This window comes from Salmo trutta, chromosome 35, assembly GCF_901001165.1.
Source record: "Salmo trutta chromosome 35, fSalTru1.1, whole genome shotgun sequence".
In the NCBI taxonomy this organism is placed as follows: domain Eukaryota; kingdom Metazoa; phylum Chordata; class Actinopteri; order Salmoniformes; family Salmonidae; genus Salmo; species Salmo trutta.
In genome coordinates, this window is record NC_042991.1 from 38665815 (window position 1) to 38692046 (window position 26232).

Genomic DNA, 26232 nt, shown 5'->3' on the forward strand with positions numbered 1-26232 from the left:
AAATGCCACCCCACACCATGACTGACCCACCGCCAAACCGGTCATGCTGGAGGATGTTGCAGGCAGCAGAACGTTCTCCACGGCGTCCCCAGACTCTGTCACGTCTGTCACGTGCTCAGTGTGAACCTGCTTTCATCTGTGAAGAGCACAGGGCGCCAGTGGCGAATTTGCCAATCTTGGTGTTCTCTGGCAAATGCCAAACGTCCTGCACGGTGTTGGGCTGTAAGCACAACCCCCACCTGTGGACGTCGGGCCCTCATACCACCCTCATGGAGTCTGTTTCTGACCGTTTGAGCAGACACATGCACATTTGTGGCCTGCTGGAGGTCATTTTGCAGGGCTCTGGCAGTGCTCCTCCTGCTCCTCCTTGCACAAAGGCGGAGGTAGCGGTCCTGCTGCTGGGTTGTTGCCCTCCTACGACCTCCTCCACGTCTCCTGATGTACTGGCCTGTCTCCTGGTAGCGCCTCCATGCTCTGGACACTACGCTGACAGACACAGCAAACCTTCTTGCCACAGCTCGCATTGATGTGCCATCCTGGATGAGCTGCACTACCTGAGCCACTTGTGTGGGTTGTAGACTCCGTCTCATGCTACCACTAGAGTGAAAGCACCGCCAGCATTCAAAAGTGACCAAAACATCAGCCAGGAAGCATAGGAACTGAGAAGTGGTCTGTGGTCACCACCTGCAGAACCACTCCTTTATTGGGGGTGTCTTGCTAATTGCCTATAATTTCCACCTGTTGTCTATTCCATTTGCACAACAGCATGTGACATTTATTGTCAATCAGTGTTGCTTCCTAAGTGGACAGTTTGATTTCACAGAAGTGTGGTTGACTTGGAGTTACATTGTGTTGTTTAAGTGTTCCCTTTATTTTTTTGAGCAGTATATATACAGATGTGATGTAGATTCATGTGGATTGAGTATAATCTTGGCACGGACTTGATATAGAGCCTGTTGCTGTAAGACATTATTTTTTGTCTTCTTCAGACAGGTAGATTCTTGGAAGTACGGTAGAGTTATTTTACCGACCGATCCACTTGTCCTGTGACACAGACAAGACATGTTATACGTAGCTACTCATTGTTTTACATTTTAGTCATTTAGCAGACGATCTTATCCAGAGCGACCAACTACTCAAATCCAGTTTATCACATTTTTTGGGGGGGGATTATATCAGCAGCGTAAGTGTATTCAGGCCATGGCTTCCAACTTCTTCTATGATATATTTGGGGTGTCTTGGGTCACGCTGCTCGTCAGAGACGCAGCTAGAAACACTGAGAGAGATCTGAGTGAGGTTATCACACGCTTGTTGTTGGACAGAGGAGTTTATGACGGAGACATAGACACACACACACACACACACACACACACACACACACACACACACACACACACTGATACACACACACACACACACACACACACACACACTGATACACACACACACTGATACACACACACACACACACACACACACACACACACACACACACACACACACACACACACACACACACACAATGAGCCCCCCAAGTACTATAAAGCATTTGTCATTCTCTCTTTCTCTCTGTTTCATGTCTAAAACCCAAACACAGGTAATTGGAAACAGGTCCTTTATGTGTGATGTAAAAGCAGTGGTGAATCCTTTAATAATTTACAGCTTTATGTTGTGATGATGTTTGAGCAACAACAAAGTCATACGGTATGAACCACAACCATAAACACATTACCTTATTTAACACCATAAAAACATGACCTTATTTAACATCATAAACACATTACCTTATTTAACACACAACTATAAACACATGACCTTCTTCTTCTGAACAGCCGGGAGTGTGAAATTCTTGCGAGACACATTCGCACGGACATCGCAAACCCTGTTAGGTGTGTGTGTATCAGTGTGTGTGTGTCAGTGTGTGTGTCAGTGTGTGTCTGTGTGTGTGTGTGTGTGTGTGTGTGTGTGTGTGTGTGTGTGTGTGTGTGTGTGTGTGTGTGTGTGTGTGTGTGTGTGTGTGTGTGTGTGTATCAGTGTGTGTGTGTTCGGTGTGTGCATGTGGCATGTCAGTGGAAAGAGTATTGAATAATAATTATTCCACATTGGACACTAATTGGGCTTCCAATGACATTGATGTGTAGAATACAGTAGGCAGAGCAGAGCAAGAGCTAGCTAGCTAGAACAGGCGGCAAGCCTAGTGGTTAGAGCGTTGGACTAGTAACCAAAAGGTTGCAAGATCAAATCCCCGAGCTGACAAGGTAAAAATCTGTCGTTCTGCCCCTGAACAAGGCAGTTAATCTACTGTTCCTAGGCTGTCATTGAAAATAAGAATTTGTTCTCAACTGAGCAGAGTTTGCTAGAGTGAGCAGAGTAGAACAGAGTTACAGTGAGGGAGAAAAGTATTTGATCCCCTGCTGATTTTGTACGTTTGCCCACTGACAAAGAAATGATCAGTCTATAATTTTAATGGTAGGTTTATTTGAACAGTGAGAAACAGAATAACCGCAAAAAAATCCAGAAAAACGCATGTCAAAAATGTTATAAATTGATTTGCATTTTAATGAGGGAAATAAGTATTTGACCACCTCTCAATCAGAAAGATTTCTGGCTCCCAGGTGTCTTTTATACAGGTAACGAGCTGAGATTAGGAGCACACTCTTAATAAAACCAACCAATCACCAAGGCCCTTAAAACAAACCAATCACCATGGCCCTTAAAACAAACCAATCACCATGGCCTTTAGAACCAACCAATCACCATGGCCTTTAGAATCAACCAATCACCATGGCCTTTAGAACCAACCAATCACCATGGCCCTTAGAACCAACCAATCACCATGGCCCTTAGAACCAACCAATCACCATGGCCTTTAGAACCAACCAATCACCATGGCCTTTAGAACCAACCAATCACCATGGTCTTTAAAACCAACCAATCACCATGGCCTTTAGAACCAACCAATCACCATGGCCTTTAAAACCAACCAATCACCATTGCCTTTAGAACCAACCAATCAACATGGCCTTTAGAACCAACCAATCACCATGGCCTTTAAAACCAACCAATCACCATGGCCTTTAGAACCAACCAATCACCATGGTCTTTTAGAACCAACCAATCACCATGGCCTTTAGAACCAACCAATCACCATGGCTTTCTGTGGATTTGTTGCATGACAATAGGTTTCCTGAAAGTTCAAAATAAATTATTCCAAATAGACCAGGTATAGAATTTATACATGCCAGGATCGGTAATGTAGTTGATATTGTTTTGAACGTGGCGTCAATAAATTGTTAATCTTTGCTTTGTTTTGTTGGCTGTTGTTCAAACTGGGGTGATAATTAGTTATTAATCAGGTTTGCCTTTTAGATCATATGGACAGCAGGAGGGGGGACCTGATCCTAGATCAGCCCTCCCAGGTTTGCCTTTTAGATCATATGGACAGCAGGAGGGGGGACCTGATCCTAGATCAGCCCTCCCAGGTTTGCCTTTTAGATCATATGGACAGCAGGAGGGGGGACCTGATCCTAGATCAGCCCTCCCAGGTTTGCCTTTTAGATCATATGGACAGCAGGAGGGGGGACCTGATCCTAGATCAGCCCTCCCAGGTTTGCCTTTTAGATCATATGGACAGCAGGAGGGGGGACCTGATCCTAGATCAGCCCTCCCAGGTTTGCCTTTTAGATCATATGGACAGCAGGAGGGGGGACCTGATCCTAGATCAGCCCTCCTACTCCTTGCCTTTTAGATCATATGGACAGCAGGAGGGGGGACCTGATCCTAGATCAGCCCTCCTACTCCTTGCCTTTTAGATCATATGGACAGCAGGAGGGGGGACCTGATCCTAGATCAGCCCTCCTACTCCTAGCTACATAATGCCCCTGGGCTCCAATAATGATTAACTGGTAATTAATTAATTTCTTCCTAAGCCCCCTTCAGAGGTTTTAGAGATTTGACAAGACAGCATAAGATTTAGTAATGAGGTTTTAAGACTGTAAAGCTTTAGTGATTTGCTCAGTTCTTTTCTGCTCTGCTCTGCTCTGTGATAGTCAGATTTTCATCCCAAATGCACCTTATTCACTATAGGGCCCTGGTCAAATGTAGTGTACTATATAGGAAACAGTGTGGTATTTAGGGCCCTGGTCAAATGTAGTGTACTATATAGGAAACAGGGTGTTATTTAGGGCCCTGGTCAAATGTAGTGTACTATATAGGAAACAGGGTGTTATTTAGGGCCCTGGTCAAATGTAGTGTACTATATAGGAAACAGGGTGTTATTTAGGGCCCTGGTCAAATGTAGTGTACTATATAGGAAACAGAGGGATATTTGGGATGCCACCTCTTTGGTCCAGCTGTGATCTATGGCCTACTTAATATTCATGACTTCCCCTTCACACCCTGCTGTGATTGGCCTGCTGTGATTGACCTGCTGTGATTGGCCTGTTGTGATTGGCCAGCTGCTGTTAGGAAGTAGCAGTAGTGGAGTTACTAGTTTAAAACTAGTCCTATATCTGTCTCTCTCTCTCTAACTGTGATAGCTGGCATGGGGTCTATATAGGGCAGAGGATACAATATCATTACATTATCATGGAAAATGTTTTATAAAAATGTGATAAAGTTACATTTTAGCAGACGCTCTTATCCAGAGCAACTTACAGTAGTGAATGCATACATTTCATAATTTTTTTCCGTACTGGCCCCCCGTGGGAATCGAACCCACAACCCTGGCGTTGCAAACACCATGCTCTACCATCTGAGCCACACGGGACCACTTTTTATGATGAAGATAACGTGCAAATGTTCAACGAATCTCTTTTCCCTCATTTACTAGTTGAAACATCTGAAAATATACTGTACATGTAGCCAGGGTTAGGGTTTGTCTATACCCTAAACCCCATTGGTTGATGGGAGTTGTATTGTTCTTCCCCTCCTGCAGAATCTCCTACTGTACTGCAGATAAAACCCAGGACAAGGTGTTTGCCTACGTTTCCCAGATTCAGTTCGATGAGACCCTCGAGTGTCACGCCTTCCTCTGCCACAAGAAGAAGATCGTAAGTGACGAGCGGACACTAGTTCAAAAACACTTTTCACTTTCCGTCACTGTTGATAACGTTTCGTAATGAACCCAGACACATGGCTAAATATCAGAATTAAACACTGATATAGTAAAATGGTAATTTCTATCTTCATACATTTGAGTCATTTAGCAGACGCTCTTATCCAGAGCGACTTACAGTAGTGAATGCATACATTTGATTTTCATTTCATGCATTTTTTTTTCGTTTCTTTTTATTTGTACTGGCCCCCTGTGGGAATTGAACCCACAACTCTGGCATTGCAAACACCATGCTCTACCAACTGAGCCACAGGGAAGACGTCATTAGAGAAACACGAGAAGTTACCAATCATTGAAATAATGTTTCTAATTCAGAACAATTCTTCCTTTAAATGTTTACATGTGAAATGACGATGGGTGTCTGTCTCCATCTTGTGGTACTCTAGCTACTGGCAAACCACAATCAACTTATGTTTTACAGTATGTCTCTGTTCTGTGGTTGTCAGGCCCAGGCTGTGACTCTAACCGTAGCCCAGGCGTTCACAGTAGCTCTGGACCTGTGGGAGATTGCTCAGGAAGGTGAGTACTAACTCTAACCGTAGCCCAGGTGTTCACAGTAGCTCTGGACCTGTGGGAGATTGCTCAGGAAGGTGAGTACTAACTCTAACCATAGCCCAGGTGTTCACAGTAGCTCTGGACCTGTGGGAGATTGCTCAGGAAGGTGAGGGTTAGGGTGAACGTCAGCAGAACATTTTTACTGTACGTTCTCCACCTGAAACGTTGGCACAAATATAAACTAGTGATACTTTCCAAGTTTTTTTTTTTTCTCCTCTGAACTACAAGTTCCTGGGGTCTGACACTTTTTTTTTCTTCTCCTCTCTGTCCTCAGACAAAAGTCAGAAGGCCAGGACGTGCTGCTCGTGTTCTGTCACTGATGGACAGACAGACACTACAAACACACACAGTGTCTCAGGTAGGCCAACTTCATTTGTAGTACTCTTCCTGTATTGATCTTGACATTTATTGGTCTATAAATCTTTGTACGCTTGTTAAAGGTACACACACTAGGGCTGGGCGATATGGCCTAAAAGTACTGCAGGGCTTCAGAACTTCTTAAGACAGCCACAAGTAGTTAAGACTGAGTTATTTCAGTTCCTCCACTCTCCTCCTCAACTTCAGGGACCTGGCCTGATCAGTAAGGAACGTTTAGGGTCTTTTTTCTCTCTCTCTCTCTCTCTCTCTCTCTCTCCTTCTCCCTCTATTTCTCTATTTCTCTCTCTCATCCGTTGCTCTTTGTTTCTCTCTTTCTCTCTCTCTCTCTCTCTCTCTCTCTCTTTGTCATCTCACTCTCTTTCTCATCTCTCTCTCTCTCTCCTTCCTTCCCTCCCTCCCTCTTTCTCTGTCTCAGACTCAGAGAAGCAGCAACCCCTGAGGAAGGAGGAGAAACTGAGACGGCCATTCTTCTCCATGTCATTCAGCTCTCCTTCGCCCAGCAACAAACCCACCAGGAAACGACCAATCAAACATGGCTCCTGGGTAAGTCATGACCTTGGGTTCCAGGCCTTTGATTGGTCTAGCCAGTCATCATTATCACACCTAATATGACAAATAAAACAATATGTATTCTTCATGGACAAGCTGGGACTGTTGAAGGTTATTGTTGATGATAAGGGGTGAACCCCATTAGAAATGGTATGACCTCCAGTATATTGTAGATGGATGACCTCCAGTATAGTTGAGATGGATGACCTCCAGTATAGTGTAGATGGATGACCAACAGTATAATTGAGATGGATGACCTCCAGTATAGTTGAGGTGGATGACCTCCAGTATAGTGTGGATGGATGACCTCCAGTATAGTGTAGATGGATGACCTCCAGTATAGTGTAGATGGATGACCTCCAGTATAGTTGAGATGGATGACCTCCAGTATAGTTGAGGTGGATGACCTCCAGTATAATTGAGATGGATGACCTCCAGTATAAGTGAGATGGATGACCTCCAGTATAGTTGAGATGGATGACCTCCAGTATAGTTGAGATGGATGACCTCCAGTATAGTTGAGATGGATGACCTCCAGTATAGTTGAGATGGATGAGCTCCAGTATAGTTGAGATGGATGACCTCCAGTATAGTTGAGATGGATGACCTCCAGTATAGTTGAGATGGATGACCTCCAGTATAGTTGAGATGGATGACCTCCAGTATAGTTGAGATGGATGACCTCCAGTATAGTTGAGATGGATGTCCTCCAGTATAGTTGAGATGGATGACCTCCAGTATAGTTGAGATGGATGACCTCCAGTATAATTGAGATGGATGACCTCCAGTATAGTTGAGATGGATGACCTCCAGTATAGTTGAGATGGATGACCTCCAGTATAGTGTAGATGGATGACCTCCAGTATAGTTGAGATGGATGACCTCCAGTATAGTGTAGATGGATGACCTCCAGTATAATTGAGATGGATGACCTCCAGTATAATTGAGATGGATGACCTCCAGTATAGTTGAGGTGGATGACCTCCAGTATAGTTGAGGTGGATGACCTCCAGTATAGTTGAGGTGGATGACCTCCAGTATAGTTGAGATGGATGACCCCAGTATAGTTGAGATGGATGACCTCCTCTAATGCTGTAGACTTTAATCATTGTTGAAACTGCTGAGAAATGCTATTTTTTCTTACATGCTGTAGTGCAATGGGTCTTTTTTTTAAATGTTCTTATACCATAACATTGTTAAGGGGTAGAGGTCGCCCAGTTCACATTTCACAAGTCCTAAACTTCGCGTTACGATGTTCTACCCTGTAATGTTTATATTCTCCTTCAGGGGTATGTACCCCTGTTCCCGAATGTCATTCACCTGTAAGGTGTATATTCTACCCCTGTTCCTGAAGGTCATTCACCTGTAAGGTGTATATTCGACCCCTGTTCCCGAAGGTCATTCACCTGTAAGGTGTACATTCTACCCCTGTTCCTGAAGGTCAGTCACCTGTAAGGTGTATATTCTACCCCTGTTCCTGAAGGTCATTCACCTGTAAGGTGTATATTCTACCCCTGTTCCTGAAGGTCATTCACCTGTAAGGTGTATGTTCAACACCTGTTCCTGAAGGTCATTCACCTGTAAGGTGTATATTCTATCCCTGTTCCTGAAGGTCATTCACCTGTAAGGTGTATATTCTACCCCTGTTCCTGAAGGTCATTCACCTGTAAGGTGTATGTTCAACACCTGTTCCTGAAGGTCATTCACCTGTAAGGTGTATATTCTATCCCTGTTCCTGAAGGTCATTCACCTGTAAGGTGTATATTCTACCCCTGTTCCTGAAGGTCATTCACCTGTAAGGTGTATGTTCAACACCTGTTCCTGAAGGTCATTCACCTGTAAGGTGTATATTCTACCCCTGTTCCTGAAGGTCATTCACCTGTAAGGTGTATATTCTACCCCTGTTCCCGAAGGTCATTCACCTGTAAGGTGTATATCCTACCCCTGTTCCTGAAGGTCATTCACCTGTAAGGTGTATATTCTACCCCTGTTCCTGAAGGTCATTCACCTGTAAGGTGTATGTTCAACACCTGTTCCTGAAGGTCATTCACCTGTAAGGTGTATATTCTATCTCTGTTCCTGAAGGTCATTCACCTGTAAGGTGTATATTCTATCCCTGTTCCTGAAGGTCATTCACCTGTAAGGTGTATATTCTACCCCTGTTCCTGAAGGTCATTCACCTGTAAGGTGTATGTTCAACACCTGTTCCTGAAGGTCATTCACCTGTAAGGTGTATATTCTATCCCTGTTCCTGAAGGTCATTCACCTGTAAGGTGTATATCCTACCCCTGTTCCTGAAGGTCATTCACCTGTAAGGTGTATATTCTACCCCTGTTCTTGGAGTGCTGCAGGTAAATTGTAAAGTAAAGTACAGATTTAAAAAAATAAACTAGTTAAGTAGTACTTTAAGGTATTTTTTACTTCAGTACTTTACACCCCTGTCTACTCCTTGAATCTCCTTGTTCCAAACATGTATCACATCCGGACCTGATTGGGAGTCCCATTGGCTCAGCGTCGTCCTGGTTCGGCCCGGTGTAGGTCGTCATTGTAACTAAGAATTTGTTTCTTAACTGATTTGCCTAGTTAAATAAAGGTACAAAAATTTTAAAAAAACACAAAAAACCACAAGAGTAGTTAACATTATGCAGCTGTGTTGGCATATACTCACCACTAGATGGCAGCCTTTCCCTGTGAATGTTACTGTAGACCAAGTCCTGTCGACTCTTATTGGTTAAATACTCCACCTCATCTGGTACCTGTCTTATTTCTTCTCTACTGATTTGGGATCTTGGTAAAGCCATAAAAAATATACACAATTTGTCAGTGCCACAAACCAGTGTATTGATATTGAAAACGGTCTGAGCTGAGATACTGCTATGCAGCTCTCGGTAATTCACTTAATCAAAAAAGCACCACTTCAGGATTTAGTTGAAGCTATATTGAAGGCAGTATTTAATTGAAGCTATATTGAAGGCAGTATTTAATTGAAGCTATATTGAAGGCAGTATTTAATTGAAGCTATATTGAAGGCAGTATTTAATTGAAGCTATATTGAAGGTAGTATTTAATTGAAGCTATATTGAAGGCAGTATTTAATTGAAGCTATATTGAAGGCAGTATTTAATTGAAGCTATATTGAAGGCAGTATTTAATTGAAGGTAGTATTTAATTGAAGCTATATTGAAGGCAGTATTTAATTGAAGCTATATTGAAGGCAGTATTTAATTGAAGCTATATTGAAGGTAGTATTTAATTGAAGCTATATTGAAGTTAGTATTTAATTGAAGCTATATTGAAGGCAGTATTTAATTGAAGGTAGTATTTAATTGAAGCTATATTGAAGGCAGTATTTAATTGAAGCTATATTGAAGGCAGTATTTAATTGAAGCTATATTGAAGGCAGTATTTAATTGAAGCTAAATTGAAGGTAGTATTTAATTGAAGCTATATTGAAGGTAGTATTTAATTGAAGCTATATTGAAGGTAGTATTTAATTGAAGGTATATTGAAGGCAGTATTTAATTGAAGGTAGTATTTAATTGAAGCTATATTGAAGGTAGTATTTTATTGAAGGTAGTATTTAATTGAAGCTATATTGAAGGTAATGACAAATTGTTGCTGATACACTGAGGAGGTGTATGTAATAGATACTGGTTGTAGGTTAGGTTATATTATTATGTAGGTTATATTGCCTGCACATTGATGCATACTGCAGTACAGTCTCATGGAGTTGTCTTGGTACTGTTTCTATTCCTGGTACTGTTTCTATTCCTGGTACTGTTTCTATTCCTGGTACTGTTTCTATTCCTGGTACTGTTTCTATTATTGGTACTGTTTCTATTATTGGTACTGTTTCTATTATTGGTACTGTTTCTATTATTGGTACTGTTTCTATTCCTGGTACTGTTTCTATTCCTGGTACTGTTTCTATTATTGGTACTGTTTCTATTCCTGTTTCTATTCTGGGTACTGTTTCTATTCCTGTTTCTATTCCTGGTACTGTTTCTATTCTGGGTACTGTTTCTATTCCTGGTACTGTTTCTATTCCTGGTACTGTTTCTATTATTGGTACTGTTTCTATTATTGGTACTGTTTCTATTATTGGTACTGTTTCTATTCCTGGTACTGTTTCTATTCCTGGTACTGTTTCTATTCCTGTTTCTATTCTGGGTACTGTTTCTATTCTGGGTACTGTTTCTATTCTGGGTACTGTTTCTATTCCTGGTACTGTTTCTATTCCTGTTTCTATTCCTGGTACTGTTTCTATTATTGGTACTGTTTCTATTCCTGGTACTGTTTCTATTCCTGGTACTGTTTCTATTCCTGGTACTGTTTCTATTCCTGGTACTGTTTCTATTCCTGGTACTGTTTCTATTATTGATACTGTTTCTATTCCTGGTACTGTTTCTATTCCGGATACTGTTTCTATTCCTGGTACTGTTTCTAATATAGATACTGTTTCTATTCCTGGTACTGTTTCTATTCTTGGTACTGTTTCTATTATAGATACTGTTTCTATTCCTGGTACTGTTTCTATTCCGGATACTGTTTCTATTCACAGGATGTGGAGGATGGCCTCGATGATGCATTCTCAAGGTAATATTTACATTGTGTTTTACATTATATTGTATCTAAAGTACTGTACATTATATTGTATCTAAAGTACTGTACATTATATTGAATCTAAAGTACTGTACATTATATTGTATCTAAAGTACTGTATATCTCATTTCTATACTCAAGGTCACATCTATCCACTAAGATAATTAGAATTATATAATTAATGATATCAGTAATCTGTTCAACAGCAAATAGTCTTTGAGCAAATGAATACATTTCCAAATGTATCAGTACTTCGATAAAGGTAATTTAATTTCACCCTTTCGATCGGGCTTTAGATTCAACCATTCTACCTCATCAGCATTATGAAACTAATGACATAAATCCTTCATCTGACCAAGACAAAAACTAACTGCGGCCATCTTAATTGAGTTATCAAAAGCATTTAATTTAGTTCATCATTCTATCTTAGTAGGAAAACTTCAAAACATTGGTTTCGCTAACAGATTCCTAAACCGGTTCCATGTATTTTAGCAATATAAAACAACGTGTTTGCATAGAAGGACAGAAAACACGATTTCTTGGACTTAGTAGAGGTGTACCTCAAGGCTCAGTATTACCCCCCCTTCTTTTCTCTATATTCATAAATTAATTGCCTCTAATTTGTCAGAATACACCTGTTCACTTATACACTGATCATGCAGTACTCTGTACATCAGGTTCAAATATTGTGCAGATACAAGCAACTCTTCGATATGATTTTAACACTTTACGAAAATGGTTTCTAGCAAATAATTTGGTTTTAAATTGAACAAAGTCTTATATCCTGCTGTATGGTACACGGCAAAAAAAATAAACTCCACAGATGGTAATTTGTGATGGAACAATGCTTTAAAGCATTGATTGTTTGACATTTCTGGGTCTGAGGATGGATTCTGAATTCTCCTTTGGAAGGCATATTGATTCAGCGAGCTCCAACAGTATTGTGACAGTGACAAAATGTGTTGTTGTTTTGGCATTTATTGTTTCTTACATTTTTTGGGACACTCTTGAAAACTAGATGGTGACTCTCAAGAGATTAAAACCTGCAAAATGTCAAATAAATAATATCCACAAATAGTTTAATAAAGTATCCTTTAGGCCAGTAGTTCCCAAACTTTCTATAGTCCCGTACCCCTTCAGACATTTAACCTTCAGCTGTACCCCTTCAAACATTTAACCTTCAGCTGTACCCCCTCTAGCACCAGGGTCAGCACACTCTCAAATGCTGTTTTTTGCCATCATTGTAAGCCTGCCACACACACACACTATATTTACATTTATTAAATATAAGAATTTGTTTTTGTCACAACCCGGCTCGTGGGAAGTGACAAAGAGCTCTTATAGGACCAGGGTACAAATAATAATATAATAATCATGAATAATGATGCTCTTTATTTAGCCATCTTACATATAAAACCTTATTTGTTAATCGAACATTGTGAGTAACTCACCACAGGTTAATGAGAAGGGTGTGCTTGAAAGGATGCACATAACTCTGCAATGTTGGGTTGTATTGGAGAGAGTCTCAGTCTTCAATCATTTTACACACACAGTCTGTGCCTGTACTTAGTTTTCATGCTAGTGAGGGCCGAGAATCCACTCTCACATAGGTACGTGGTTGCAAAGGGCATCAGTGTCTTAACAGTGCGATTTGCCAAGGCAGGATACTCTGAGCGCAGCCCAATCCAGAAATCTGACAGTGTCTTCTGATTAAATTCAATTTTCACATAACCGCTTGTTGCAATTTCGATGAGGCTCTTGTTCAGATATCGGTAAGTGGACTGGAGGCAGGGAATGAAAGGGATAATGAATCCAGTTGTTTGTATCATCCGTTTCAGGAAAGTACCTGCGTAATTGAGCACCCAACTCACTCAGGTGCTTCCCTATATCACATTTGACATTGTCCGTAAGCTTGAGTTCATTTGCACACAAAAAAATCATACAATGATGGAAAGACCTGTGTGTTGTCCTTGTTAATGCAGACAGAGAAGAGCTCCAACTTCTTAATCATAGCCTCAATTTTGTTCCACATATTGAATATAGTTGCGGAGAGTCCCTGTAAATCCTAGATTCAGATTATTCAGGTGAGAAAAAACATCACCCAGACAGGCCAGTCGTGTGAGAAACTCGTCATCATGCAAGTCGTCAGACAAGTGAAAATGATGGTCAGTAAAGAAAACTTTAAGCTCATCTCTCAATTTAAAAGAAAACGTGTCAATACTTTGCCCCTTGATAACCAGCACACTTCTGTATGTTGTAAAAGCATTACGTGGTCGCTGCCCATATCATTGCATAATGCAGAAAATACACGAGAGTTCAGGGGCCTTTTGCTTTAACAAAGTTAACCATTTTCACTGTAGTGTCCAAAACATCTTTCAAGCTGTCAGGCATTCCCTTGGCAGCAAGAGCCTCTCGGTGGATGCTGCAGTGTAGCCAAGTGGAGTCGGGAACAACTGCTTGCACACGCGTTACCACTCCACTATGGCTCCCTGTCATGGCTTTTACGCCATCAGTACAGACACCAACATGAGCAGCAGCTACATTTGGCTACATAACCTCAAAACCTCACCCAAATGTATAGCACCGTTGGAAAATATAAACGGACTGTTTGAAAATGTGAAGGAAAAAAAAGTTTAAAAAAATAAAATAGATACTTTAAATGTGAATCACATTTTTATTTGGCGTATGCATACCCCAATATGGGAATACCTGCTTTAGGCTAAGTAGAGTAAAAGCTAAATAAATGTCCTGGTGTAGGGATTGAACTTGAGATCAGTTGAATATGTATTCAAATACAAATCCTGATAAGAAAATAAGAAGCTACTTAAAAAAGCTATTTACAAGTCCAGGGTGTATTTGCTCTGTCCCTCTCTAGTCAGTCAGGCTCTGTCCCTCTCTAGTCAGGCTCTGTTCCTCTCTAGTCAGGCTCTGTCCCTCTCTAGTCAGTCAGGCTCTGTCCCTCTCTAGTCAGGCTCTGTTCCTCTCTAGTCAGGCTCTGTTCCTCTCTAGTCAGGCTCTGTCCCTCTCTAGTCAGGCTCTGTTCCTCTCTAGTCAGGCTCTGTTCCTCTCTAGTCAGGCTCTGTTCCTCTCTAGTCAGGCTCTGTTCCTCTCTAGTCAGTCAGGCTCTGTTCCTCTCTAGTCAGGCTCTGTCCCTCTCTAGTCAGGCTCTGTTCCTCTCTAGTCAGGCTCTGTTCCTCTCTAGTCAGGCTCTGTCCCTCTCTAGTCAGTCAGGCTCTGTTCCTCTCTAGTCAGGCTCTGTCCCTCTCTAGTCAGACTCTGTTCCTCTCTAGTCAGGCTCTGTTCCTCTCTAGTCAGGCTCTGTCTATAGAGTGTAAATAACTATAGAGTGTAAATGACTGCAATTAACACGTCTGTATCCCCAACCTGAGAGAAACCAAGGATGCATCCCAAATAGCACCCTCTTCCCTATATACTGCACTACTTTAGACCAGGGCTCGTTGTTAAGGTTAGTGGGGGAGCAGGTCTTATCTTTTATAGGAGACAGACAGCATGAGAGGGGTTGTTAAGGTTAGTGGGGGACTAGGTCTTATCTTTTATAGGACACAGACAGCATGCGAGGGGTTGTTAAGGTTAGTGGGGGGAGCAGGTCTTATCTTTTATAGGACACAGACAGCATGCGAGGGGTTGTTAAGGTTAGTGGGGGGAGCAGGTCTTATCTTTTATAGGAGACAGACAGCATGAGAGGGGTTGTTAAGGTTAGTGGGGGGAGCAGGACTTATCTTTTATAGGAGACAGACAGCATGAGAGGGGTTGTTAAGGTTAGTGGGGGAGCAGGTCTTATCTTTTATAGAAGACAGACAGCATGAGAGGGGTTGTTAAGGTTAGTGGGGGACTAGGTCTTATCTTTTATAGGACACAGACAGCATGCGAGGGGTTGTTAAGGTTAGTGGGGGGAGCAGGTCTTATCTTTTATAGGAGACAGACAGCATGAGAGGGGTTGTTAAGGTTAGTGGGGGGAGCAGGTCTTATCTTTTATAGAAGACAGACAGCATGAGAGGGGTTGTTAAGGTTAGTGGGGGAGCAGGTCTTATCTTTTATAGAAGACAGACAGCATGAGAAGGGTTGTTAAGGTTAGCGGGGGACTAGATCTTATCTTTTATAGGAGACAGACAGCATGAGAGGGGTTGTTAAGGTTAGTGGGGGAGCAGGTCTTATCTTTTATAGGAGACAGACAGCATGAGAGGGGTTGCTAAGGTTAGTGGGGGGAGCAGGTCTTATCTTTTATAGGAGACAGACAGCATGAGAGGGGTTGTTAAGGTTAGCGGGGGGAGCAGGTCTTATCTTTTATAGGAGACAGACAGCATGAGAGGGGTTGTTAAGGTTAGTGGGGGGAGCAGGTCTTATCTTTTATAGAAGACAGACAGCATGAGAGGGGTTGTTAAGGTTAGTGGGGGGAGCAGGTCTTATCTTTTATAGAAGACAGACAGCATGAGAAGGGTTGTTAAGGTTAGTGGGGGAGCAGGTCTTATCTTTTATAGGAGACAGACAGCATGAGAGGGGTTGTTAAGGTTAGTGGGGGGAGCAGGTCTTATCTTGTATAGGAGACAGACAGCATGAGAGGGGTTGTTAAGGTTAGCGGGGGATTTGTTCCACTGTCTTAAGAGTTCAAACTGTAAGAGGTGTTGAGAAGCTGAATGACACCCATGCATATCCCACAAGACATGCCACCAGAGGTCTCTTCAAGCTGAATGACACTCATGCATACCCCACAAGACATGCCACCAGAGGTCTCTTCAAGCTGAATGACACCCATGCATATCCCACAAGACATGCCACCAGAGGTCTCTTCAAGCTGAATGACACCCATGCATACCCCACAAGACATGCCACCAGAGGTCTCTTTAAGCTGAATGACACCCATACATATCCCACAATACATGCCACCAGAGGTCTCTTCAAGCTGAATGACACCCATGCATATCCCACAAGACATGCCACCAGAGGTCTCTTCAAGCTGAATGACACCCATGCATACCCCACAAGACATGCCACCAGAGGTCTCTTCAAGCTGAATGACACCCATGCATACCCCACAAGACATGCCACCAGAGGTCTCTTCAAGCTGAATGACACCCATGCATACCCCACAAGACATGCCACCAGAGGTCTCTTCAAGCTGAATGACACCCATGCATATCCCACAAGACATTCCACCAGAGGTCTCTTCAAGCTGAATGACACCCATGCATACCCCACAAGACATGCCACCAGAGGTCTCTTCAAGCTGAATGACACCCATGCATACCCCACAAGACATGCCACCAGAGGTCTCTTCAAGCTGAATGACACCCATGCATACCCCACAAGACATGCCACCAGAGGTCTCTTCAAGCTGAATGACACCCATGCATATCCCACAAGACATGCCACCAGAGGTCTCTTCAAGCTGAATGACACCCATGCATACCCCACAAGACATGCCACCAGAGGTCTCTTCAAGCTGAATGACACCCATACATATCCCACAATACATGCCACCAGAGGTCTCTTTAAGCTGAATGACACCCATACATATCCCACAATACATGCCACCAGAGGTCTCTTCAAGCTGAATGACACCCATGCATATCCCACAAGACATGCCACCAGAGGTCTCTTCAAGCTGAATGACACCCATGCATACCCCACAAGACATGCCACCAGAGGTCTCTTCAAGCTGAATGACACCCATGCATACCCCACAAGACATGCCACCAGAGGTCTCTTCAAGCTGAATGACACCCATGCATATCCCACAAGACATGCCACCAGAGGTCTCTTCAAGCTGAATGACACCCATGCATACCCCACAAGACATGCCACCAGAGGTCTCTTCAAGCTGAATGACACCCATGCATATCCCACAAGACATTCCACCAGAGGTCTCTTCAAGCTGAATGACACCCATGCATACCCCACAAGACATGCCACCAGAGGTCTCTTCAAGCTGAATGACACCCATGCATACCCCACAAGACATGCCACCAGAGGTCTCTTCAAGCTGAATGACACCCATGCATACCCCACAAGACATGCCACCAGAGGTCTCTTCAAGCTGAATGACACCCATGCATACCCCACAAGACATGCCACCAGAGGTCTCTTCAAGCTGAATGACACCCATGCATACCCCACAAGACATGCCACCAGAGGTCTCTTCAAGCTGAATGACACCCATACATATCCCACAATACATGCCACCAGAGGTCTCTTTAAGCTGAATGACACCCATACATATCCCACAATACATGCCACCAGAGGTCTCTTCAAGCTGAATGACACCCATGCATATCCCACAAGACATGCCACCAGAGGTCTCTTCAAGCTGAATGACACCCATGCATACCCCACAAGACATGCCACCAGAGGTCTCTTCAAGCTGAATGACACCCATGCATACCCCACAAGACATGCCACCAGAGGTCTCTTCAAGCTGAATGACACCCATACATATCCCACAAGACATGCCACCAGAGGTCTCTTTAAGCTGAATGACACCCATACATATCCCACAATACATGCCACCAGAGGTCTCTTCAAGCTGAATGACACCCATGCATACCCCACAAGACATGCCACCAGAGGTCTCTTCAAGCTGAATGACACCCATGCATACCCCACAAGACATGCCACCAGAGGTCTCTTCAAGCTGAATGACACCCATGCATACCCCACAAGACATGCCACCAGAGGTCTCTTCAAGCTGAATGACACCCATGCATATCCCACAAGACATGCCACCAGAGGTCTCTTCAAGCTGAATGACACCCATGCATATCCCACAAGACATGCCACCAGAGGTCTCTTCAAGCTGAATGACACCCATGCATACCCCACAAGACATGCCACCAGAGGTCTCTTCAAGCTGAATGACACTCATGCATACCCCACAAGACATGCCACCAGAGGTCTCTTCAAGCTGAATGACACCCATGCATACCCCACAAGACATGCCACCAGAGGTCTCTTCAAGCTGAATGACACCCATGCATACCCCACAAGACATGCCACCAGAGGTCTCTTCAAGCTGAATGACACCCATGAATACCCCACAAGACATGCCACCAGAGGTCTCTTCAAGCTGAATGACACTCATGCATACCCCACAAGACATGCCACCAGAGGTCTCTTCAAGCTGAATGACACCCATGCATACCCCACAAGACATGCCACCAGAGGTCTCTTCAAGCTGAATGACACCCATGCATACCCCACAAGACATTCCACCAGAGGTCTCTTCACAATCCCCAAGTCCAGAACAGACTATGGGAGATGCACAGTACTACATAGAGCCATGACTACATGGAACTCTATTCCACATCAAAGTAACTGATGCAGCAGTAGAATCAGATTTAAAAAACAGATAAAAATACACCTTATGGAACGGCGGGGACTGTGAAGAGACACACACAGGTACAGACACATGCATAGACGTACATTGTAATATTGTTGCATGGTGGTATTGAACATTATGTATTGTAGATTTATAGTGGAATAATAATGTTATATGATGTACTGTTTTATCTTTTGTTTTATATGTAATGTTAAGTGCTTTAATATGTTTGGACCCCAGGAAGAGTATCTGCTGCCTCGGGGACCAGCTAATGAGGATCCCTAATAAAATACAAATAACAAACTCTTCTGCAGAAATGGATAGTATATCAGAGAAAATAGATTTTGTGGCGGCAGCCGCAGAGAAGTACTTTGGTTTACAAAGTTTTACTGCAGATGAATTACAAGGTGTATTGAATGAAGGAGTCCTGTCCTCCCAGGCTGTGGGCCTCGTTTAGGTGCAGTATTTTTCCCCCCACTTGGTCTTTTGCTTTTGTAACGTGATTGATCACACTACCGCAAAACACTACCGCAAAACACTACCGCAAAACACTACCGCAAAACACTACCGCAAAACACTACCGCAAAACACTACCGCAAAACACTACCGCAAAACACTACCGCAAAACGTGAGAACGCTGATGATGAAGAAGAAGAAAATATGGAACACTTCAAAAATAAATTCAAATGAATCCGATATGTCGCCCAGCCCTAACACACACACACACACACATACACATACACACACACACACACACACACACACACACATACACATACACACACACACACACATACACATACACATACACACACACACACACACACACACAAACACACACACACACACACACATACACATACACACACACACACACACACACACACACAGACACACACACACACACACACACACACACACACACACACACACACACACACACACACACACACACATACACATACACACACACACACACACACACACACACACACATACACACACACACACACACACACACACACACACACACATACACACACACACACACACACACACACACACACACACACACACACACACAACACACACACACACACACACACACACACACACACACACACACACACACACACACACACACACACACACACACACACACACACACACACACACACACACACACACATACACATACACACACACACACACACACACACACACACACACACACTACTGTACAAAAGTCGATTCAAAAGTCGAACGAGCAAGATTAAACATCATTGCTCGAGCAAACACTAAGGAGGCAGGGGCGGCAGGTAGCCTAGTGGTTAGAGGCAGGTAGCCTAGTGGTTAGAGCAGGTAGCACACACACACACGCGCTCGCACACGCACACACACACACAAATCTAAGTAGCTGAAAGCTGTGTAATTTTCCTCTGTTTCTCAATTGAACCGCTGCAGGTCCTGTTAAAGACTACAATCAATCACAATGCCTCGTGGGTAACAGAGGCATGGCCGCTTTCTTTCTTTTCGATCTTCCTGTTAAGATAACAACCCAATGTTTATATCCCAGGACAAATTAGCTAGCAACAGCAAGCTAGCCACTGTAGCTAAATTGCCATGAACGTTTAATGCTTTTCGACGTGTCCCCAAATTAATATCGGTAGTTTTTGTATTGGTTTTGATATTTCAACCTTCGTGTCCTGATCGCGTCTGGTGTGAATCAACATTGCGCGCGATGGCGGACGCCTCGTTCTAGTCGGCATGTAATTCATCTTACACACTATGCATCATAAGATGGACTTTTGATTTTTTTCCCCCCAGTTTTCTCCACCCGGCACAGCCAGAAGAGGACTGGCCACCCCTCATAGCCTGGTTCCTCTCTAGGTTTCTTCCTAGGTTCTGGCCTTTCTGGGGAGTTTTTCCTAGGGAGTTTTTCCTAGCCACCGTGCTTCTACACCTGCTTTGCTTTGCTGTTTGGGGTTTTTAGGATGGGTTTCTGTACAGCACTTTGAGATATCAGCTGATGTAAGAAGGGCTATATAAATACATTTGATTTGATTCTCTCATCTAAGTTAAATCTGCAGTTCGACAGAGATGAAAACGTTAGCCAGGGCTTCTTAATGCATTATGGAAGTTTGAATAATTCACCCTGATCAATAAATTAGATGTTCTCATGGTTTTTAGAATTAAGCTGAAGTTTCAGACTTGGGGAAAAGTGGACGTTGATTTAGTGCATTTAACTTTTAATAACACTAAGCTTTAGAAACCTTTACCACACTGAATGCTATGTCTCTATTTGTGTTCATTACATTTACTCATGAGGGTAAAAATACTATAAAGCACCTGCCGTTCAGTCTGTTCATCTCCCACTGAACGAACTGTTTCAATGATGGAAACTATGGCAGTTCTCAAAGTCCAGCCTTGCTGTGTGTGTGTGTGTGTGTCCGTGTGTGTGCGTGTGTGTGTGTGTGCGTGTGTGTCTGCCTGCCTGCGTGTGTGTTCGTGTGTGTGTGTGTGTGTGTCCGTGTGTGTGCGCGTGTGTTCGTGTGTTCATGTGTGTGTGTCCGTGCGTGCGTGTCTGCCTGCCTGCGTGTGTGTTCGTGTGTGTGTGTGTGTGTGTCCGTGTGTGTGCGCGTGTGTTCGTGTGTTCATGTGTGTGTGTGTGCGTGTGTGTGTGTTCGTGTGTGTGTGTTCGTGTGTGTGTCCGTGTGTCCGTGTGTGTGCGTGTGTGTTCATGTGTGTGTGTCCGTGTGTGTGTGTGTGCGTGTGTGTGTTCGTGTGTGTGTGTGTGTGTGCGTGCGTGTGTGTGTGTTCGTGTGTGTGTGTGTGTGTTCGTGTGTGTGTGTGTGTGTGTGTGTGTTCGTGTGTGCATACAACGGTTTCTTAATGTTTAGAGAAGTCAAGGTGTGTTTTGTGTCTCTTCAACCCACCATGCAGCAGTATGGAGGTAGAAGAGATGGACACTGGTAAGTGAGGTAACATCAACAGGATGTTTGTTACACAATGCATGATATATATTCTATTATAAACTGGGTGGTTTGAGCAGTGAATGCTGATTTGGCTGACAGCCGTGGTATATCAGACCATATACCACGGGTATGACAAAATATTTATTTTTACTGCTCTAATTACGTTGGTAACCAGTTTATAATAGCAATAAGGCACCTCAGGGGTGTGTGGTATATGGCCAATGTACTACAACTAAGGGCTGTACTCCGTGATGCGTCGTACTTAAGAACAGTCTTTAGTCGTGGTATATTGGCCATATACCACACCCCCCTCGTGCCTTATTGCTTAAATATCTATACCGTATACTATATATTAGTATGTTAGTATGTACAGTAGCATGTTATGTAAACACATGTCTTCCATCCCCGTCTGTCTGTCTGTCTGTCTGTCTGTCTGTCTGTCTGTCTGTCTGTCTGTCTGTCTGTCTGTCAGAATGGAGCTATTGTGATTCCCTTTCTGTCTCTGCCAGATTGCACTATGTACCTTTGTCTCGTCTCCCTCCCGCCTGTTCCCCCCGCTTTTAATATTGTCTCCTATTCGCTTAAACTTCTCCTCTTCTTTCTCTCACCTCTTGCTCTCTCTCTCCTCCCTCCCCCTCGCTTTCTCCTCCCTCCCCCTCGCTTTCTCCTCCCTCCCCCTCGCTCTCTCCTCCCTCCCCCTCTCTCTCTCCTCCCTCCCCCTCGCTTTCTCCTCCCTCCCCATCACTTTCTCCACAGTCTGAGGATGCAGCTCTGAGCCCTCTGCAGCAGGAGGACCACCACCACCACCACCACCTCCCCCTAGAGGACCTCATGTCCCCGAGCAGTGACGACTCAGACTAACACAACAACAACGGCCAGACATACTGCAAAACAACCAAGGCTGTCAGACACCCTGCTGTCCCCACAAAACAACCAAGGCTGTCAGACATACTGCTGTCCCCACAAACCATCAGACATCCTGTATCCCCACAAACAAAGGCTGCCAGTCCCTATAAACAACAACAGACTCACACATTGTCCGCACAAACATCCAACCAAGACTATCAAACATACTGCTGCCCCACAAACCACCAGCTCTGGACAGGTCAACCATACTGCTGTCCCCACAAACCACCAGCTCTGGACAGGTCAAACATACTGCTGTCCCACAAACCACCAGCTCTGGACAGGTCAAACATACTGCTGTCCCACAAACCACCAGTTCTGGACAGGTCAAACATACTGCTGTCCCCACAAACCTCCAGCTCTGGACAGGTCAAACATACTGCTGTCCCCACAAACCACCAGCTCTGGACAGGTCAAACATACTGCTGTCCCACAAACCACCAGCTCTGGACAGGTCAAACATACTGCTGTCCCCACAAACCTCCAGCTCTGGACAGGTCAAACATACTGCTGTCCCACAAACCACCAGCTCTGGACAGGTCAAACAGCCCTCTGTCTGCCTGTAGATCACTCTGATTCTAGTGTACTAGAACTAATCAGCATTCATCTCTCTACCTAAGTAACATGGAAAACAGCATTCATCTCTCTACCTAAGGAACATGGAAAAACAGCATTCATCTCTCTACCTAAGGAACATGGAAAAACAGCATTCATCTCTCTACCTAAGTAACATGGAAAAACAGCATTCATCTCTCTACCTAAGTAACATGGAAAACAGCATTCATCTCTCTACCTAAGTAACATGGAAAACAGCATTCATCTCTCTACCTAAGGAACATGGAAAAACAGCATTCATCTCTCTACCTAAGTAACATGGAAAAACAGCATTCATCTCTCTACCTAAGTAACATGGAAAACAGCATTCATCTCTCTACCTAAGTAACATGGAAAAACAGCATTCATCTCTCTACCTAAGTAACATGGAAAAACAGCATTCATCTCTCTACCTAAGGAACATGGAAAAACAGCATTCATCTCTCTACCTAAGTAATATGGAAAAACAGCATTCATCTCTCTACCTAAGTAACATGGAAAAACAGCCTTCATCTCTCTACCTAAGGAACATGGAAAAACAGCATTCATCTCTCTACCTAAGTAACATGGAAAAACAGCCTTCATCTCTCTACCTAAGTAACATGGAAAAACAGCATTCATCTCTCTACCTAAGTAACATGGAAAAACAGCATTCATCTCTCTACCTAAGGAACATGGAAAAACAGCATTCATCTCTCTACCTAAGTAACATGGAAAAACAGCATTCATCTCTCTACCTAAGGAACATGGAAAAACAGCATTCATCTCTCTACCTAAGTAACATGGAAAAACAGCATTCATCTCTCTACCTAAGTAACATGGAAAAACAGCATTCATCTCTCTACCTAAGTAACATGGAAAAACAGCATTCATCTCTCTACCTAAGTAATATGGAAAAACAGCATTCATCTCTCTACCTAAGGAACATGGAAAAACAGCATTCATCTCTCTACCTAAGTAACATGGAAAAACAGCATTCATCTCTCTACCTAAGGAACATGGAAAAACAGCATTCATCTCTCTACCTAAGTAACATGGAAAAACAGCATTCATCTCTCTACCTAAGTAACATGGAAAAACAGCATTCATCTCTCAACCTAAGTAACATGGAAAAACAGCATTCATCTCTCAACCTAAGTACAGAAACTCTCTGATCTCTCAGTCTGCGTGTGAAGTAGCACCCTATTCGTTAGACTTGCCAAACCCGTAACTAGCCTACGGATATTGTTGGACTCTCTTTGTCTAGGGGTCCTAGGCCTATTACATGGTCTGTAACCTGAATGAACCGTGTTGGATGCACATGTGCCCAAGGAAACGGCTCGGTCATGTCCTCTTGGTCGGCCAGTCCAAGCGGATTATTAGTTGTTCAGATGGTGACGAAAATAAACATAAAAAATGTGGCCGCAAAACCAACCAGCAGCCTCACGGCCACCAAACCAACCAGCAGACTCACGACTTACCAGCTGGGACACTGACTGACCATCATCCCAATTAGCAACACCTGTGTTTATCAACCAGGCTCAACACCTGGACCCCTTTAAGAATGCTGCTGCCTCCTGGGGGATGGAGTGTGGAAGTGTATACTGGATAGTGTGTTTATGTCCGAACACTGACCTTCCCCCATATCGTAACAATATATAGTACACTACTGTTAATCAGGGCCCACATAGGTCTCTTGTCAAAAGTAGTGCACTACAGTGCCATGCAAAAGTATTCATCCCCCTTGGTGTTTTTCCTATTTTGTTGCATTACAACTTGTAATTTAAATAGATTTTTATTTGGATTTCATGTAATGGACATACACAAAATAGTCCAAATTGGTGAAGTGAAATGAAAAAAAATGACTTGTTTCAAAAAAATCAACAACAAAAAAAGACCCGGAAAAGTGTATTCACCCCTTTTGCTGTGAAGCCCCTAAATAAGATCTGGTGCAACCAATTACCTTCAGAAGTCACACAATTAGTTAAATAAAGTCCACCTGTGTGCAATCTAAGTGTCACATGATCTGTCACATGATCTCAGTATATAGACACCTGTTCTGAAAGGCCCCAGAGTCTGCAACACCACCAAGCAAGGGGCACCACTAAGCAAGGGGCACCACTCAGCAAGGGGCACCACTCAGCAAGGGGCACCACTCAGCAAGGGGCACCACTCAGCAAGCGGCACCATGAAGACAGACCAAGGAGCTCTCCAAACAGGTCAGGGACAAAGTTGTGGAGAATTACAGATCAGGGTTGGGTTAAAAAATAATATTAGAACTTTGAACATCCCACGGAGCACCATTAAATCCATTATTAAAAAAATTGAAAGAATTTGGCACCACAACAAACCTGCCAAGAGAGGGCCGCCCACCAAATCTCACGGACCAGGCAAGGAGGGCATTAATAAGAGAGGCAACAAAGAGACCAAAGATAACCCTGAAGGAGCTGCAAAGCTCCACAGCGGAGATTGGAGTATCTGTCCGTAGGACCACTTTAAGCCCTACACTCCACAGAGCTGGGCATTAGGGAAGAGTGGCCAGAAAAAAGCCATTGCTTAAAGAAAAAATAAGCAAACACGTTTTGTGTTCACCAAAAGGCATGTGGCAGACTCCCCAAACATATGGAAGAAGTTACTCTGGTCAGATGAGACTAAAATTAAGGTTTTTGGCCATCAAGGAAAACGCTATGTCTGGCGCAAACCCAACACCTCTCATCACCCCGAGAACATCATCCCCACAGTGAAGCATGGTGGTGGCAGCATTATGCTGTGGGGATGTTTTTCATCGGCAGGGACTGAAAAACTGGTCAGAATTGAAAGAATGATGAATGGCGCTAAATACAGGGAAGTTCTTGAGGGAAACTTGTTTCAGTCTTCCAGAGATTGGGACGGAAGTTCACCTTACAACAGGACAATGACCCTAAGCATACTGCTAAAGCAACACTCGAGTGGTTTAAGGGGAAACATTTAAATTTTTACGAATGGCCTAGTCAAAGCCCAGACCTCAATCCAATTGAGAATCTGTGGTATGACTTAAAGATTGCTGTACACCAGTGGAACCCATCCGACTTGAAGGAGCTGGAGCAGTTTTGCCTTGAAGAATGGGCAAAAATCCCAGTGGCTAGATGTGCCAAGCTTATAGAGACATACCCCAAGAGACTTGCAGCTGTAATTGCTGCAAAAGGTGGCTCTACAAAGTATTGATTTTGGGGGGGTGAATAGTTATGCACGCTCAAGTTTTCATT

General features: G+C 43.5%; 1 protein-coding gene across 3 annotated transcripts in view; it reads left to right on the top strand.

The window, feature by feature from the left end:
* The window catches only part of LOC115175178 (low density lipoprotein receptor adapter protein 1), a 95187-nt gene extending 71287 nt beyond the window's left edge, over window positions 1–23900 (top strand). The window contains exons 4-11 of one of the 3 annotated variants that reach the window (XR_003871931.1): window positions 4937–5051; window positions 5563–5635; window positions 5946–6029; window positions 6465–6592; window positions 11160–11194; window positions 21477–21505; window positions 22265–22868; window positions 22954–23900. Coding sequence is in view for 2 of the 3 variants with exons in the window: in XM_029734416.1 (XP_029590276.1) it covers window positions 4937–5051; window positions 5563–5635; window positions 5946–6029; window positions 6465–6592; window positions 11160–11194; window positions 21477–21505; window positions 22265–22269 (469 nt within the window). In the remaining variant the exon portion in view is untranslated. Of the gene's footprint in view, window positions 1–4936; window positions 5052–5562; window positions 5636–5945; window positions 6030–6464; window positions 6593–11159; window positions 11195–21476; window positions 21506–22264 lie in introns of all 3 variants that reach the window. The other 2 variants (XM_029734416.1, XM_029734417.1) reach the window with 2 other exon arrangements.
* Window positions 23901–26232: the final 2332 nt, after the last annotated feature.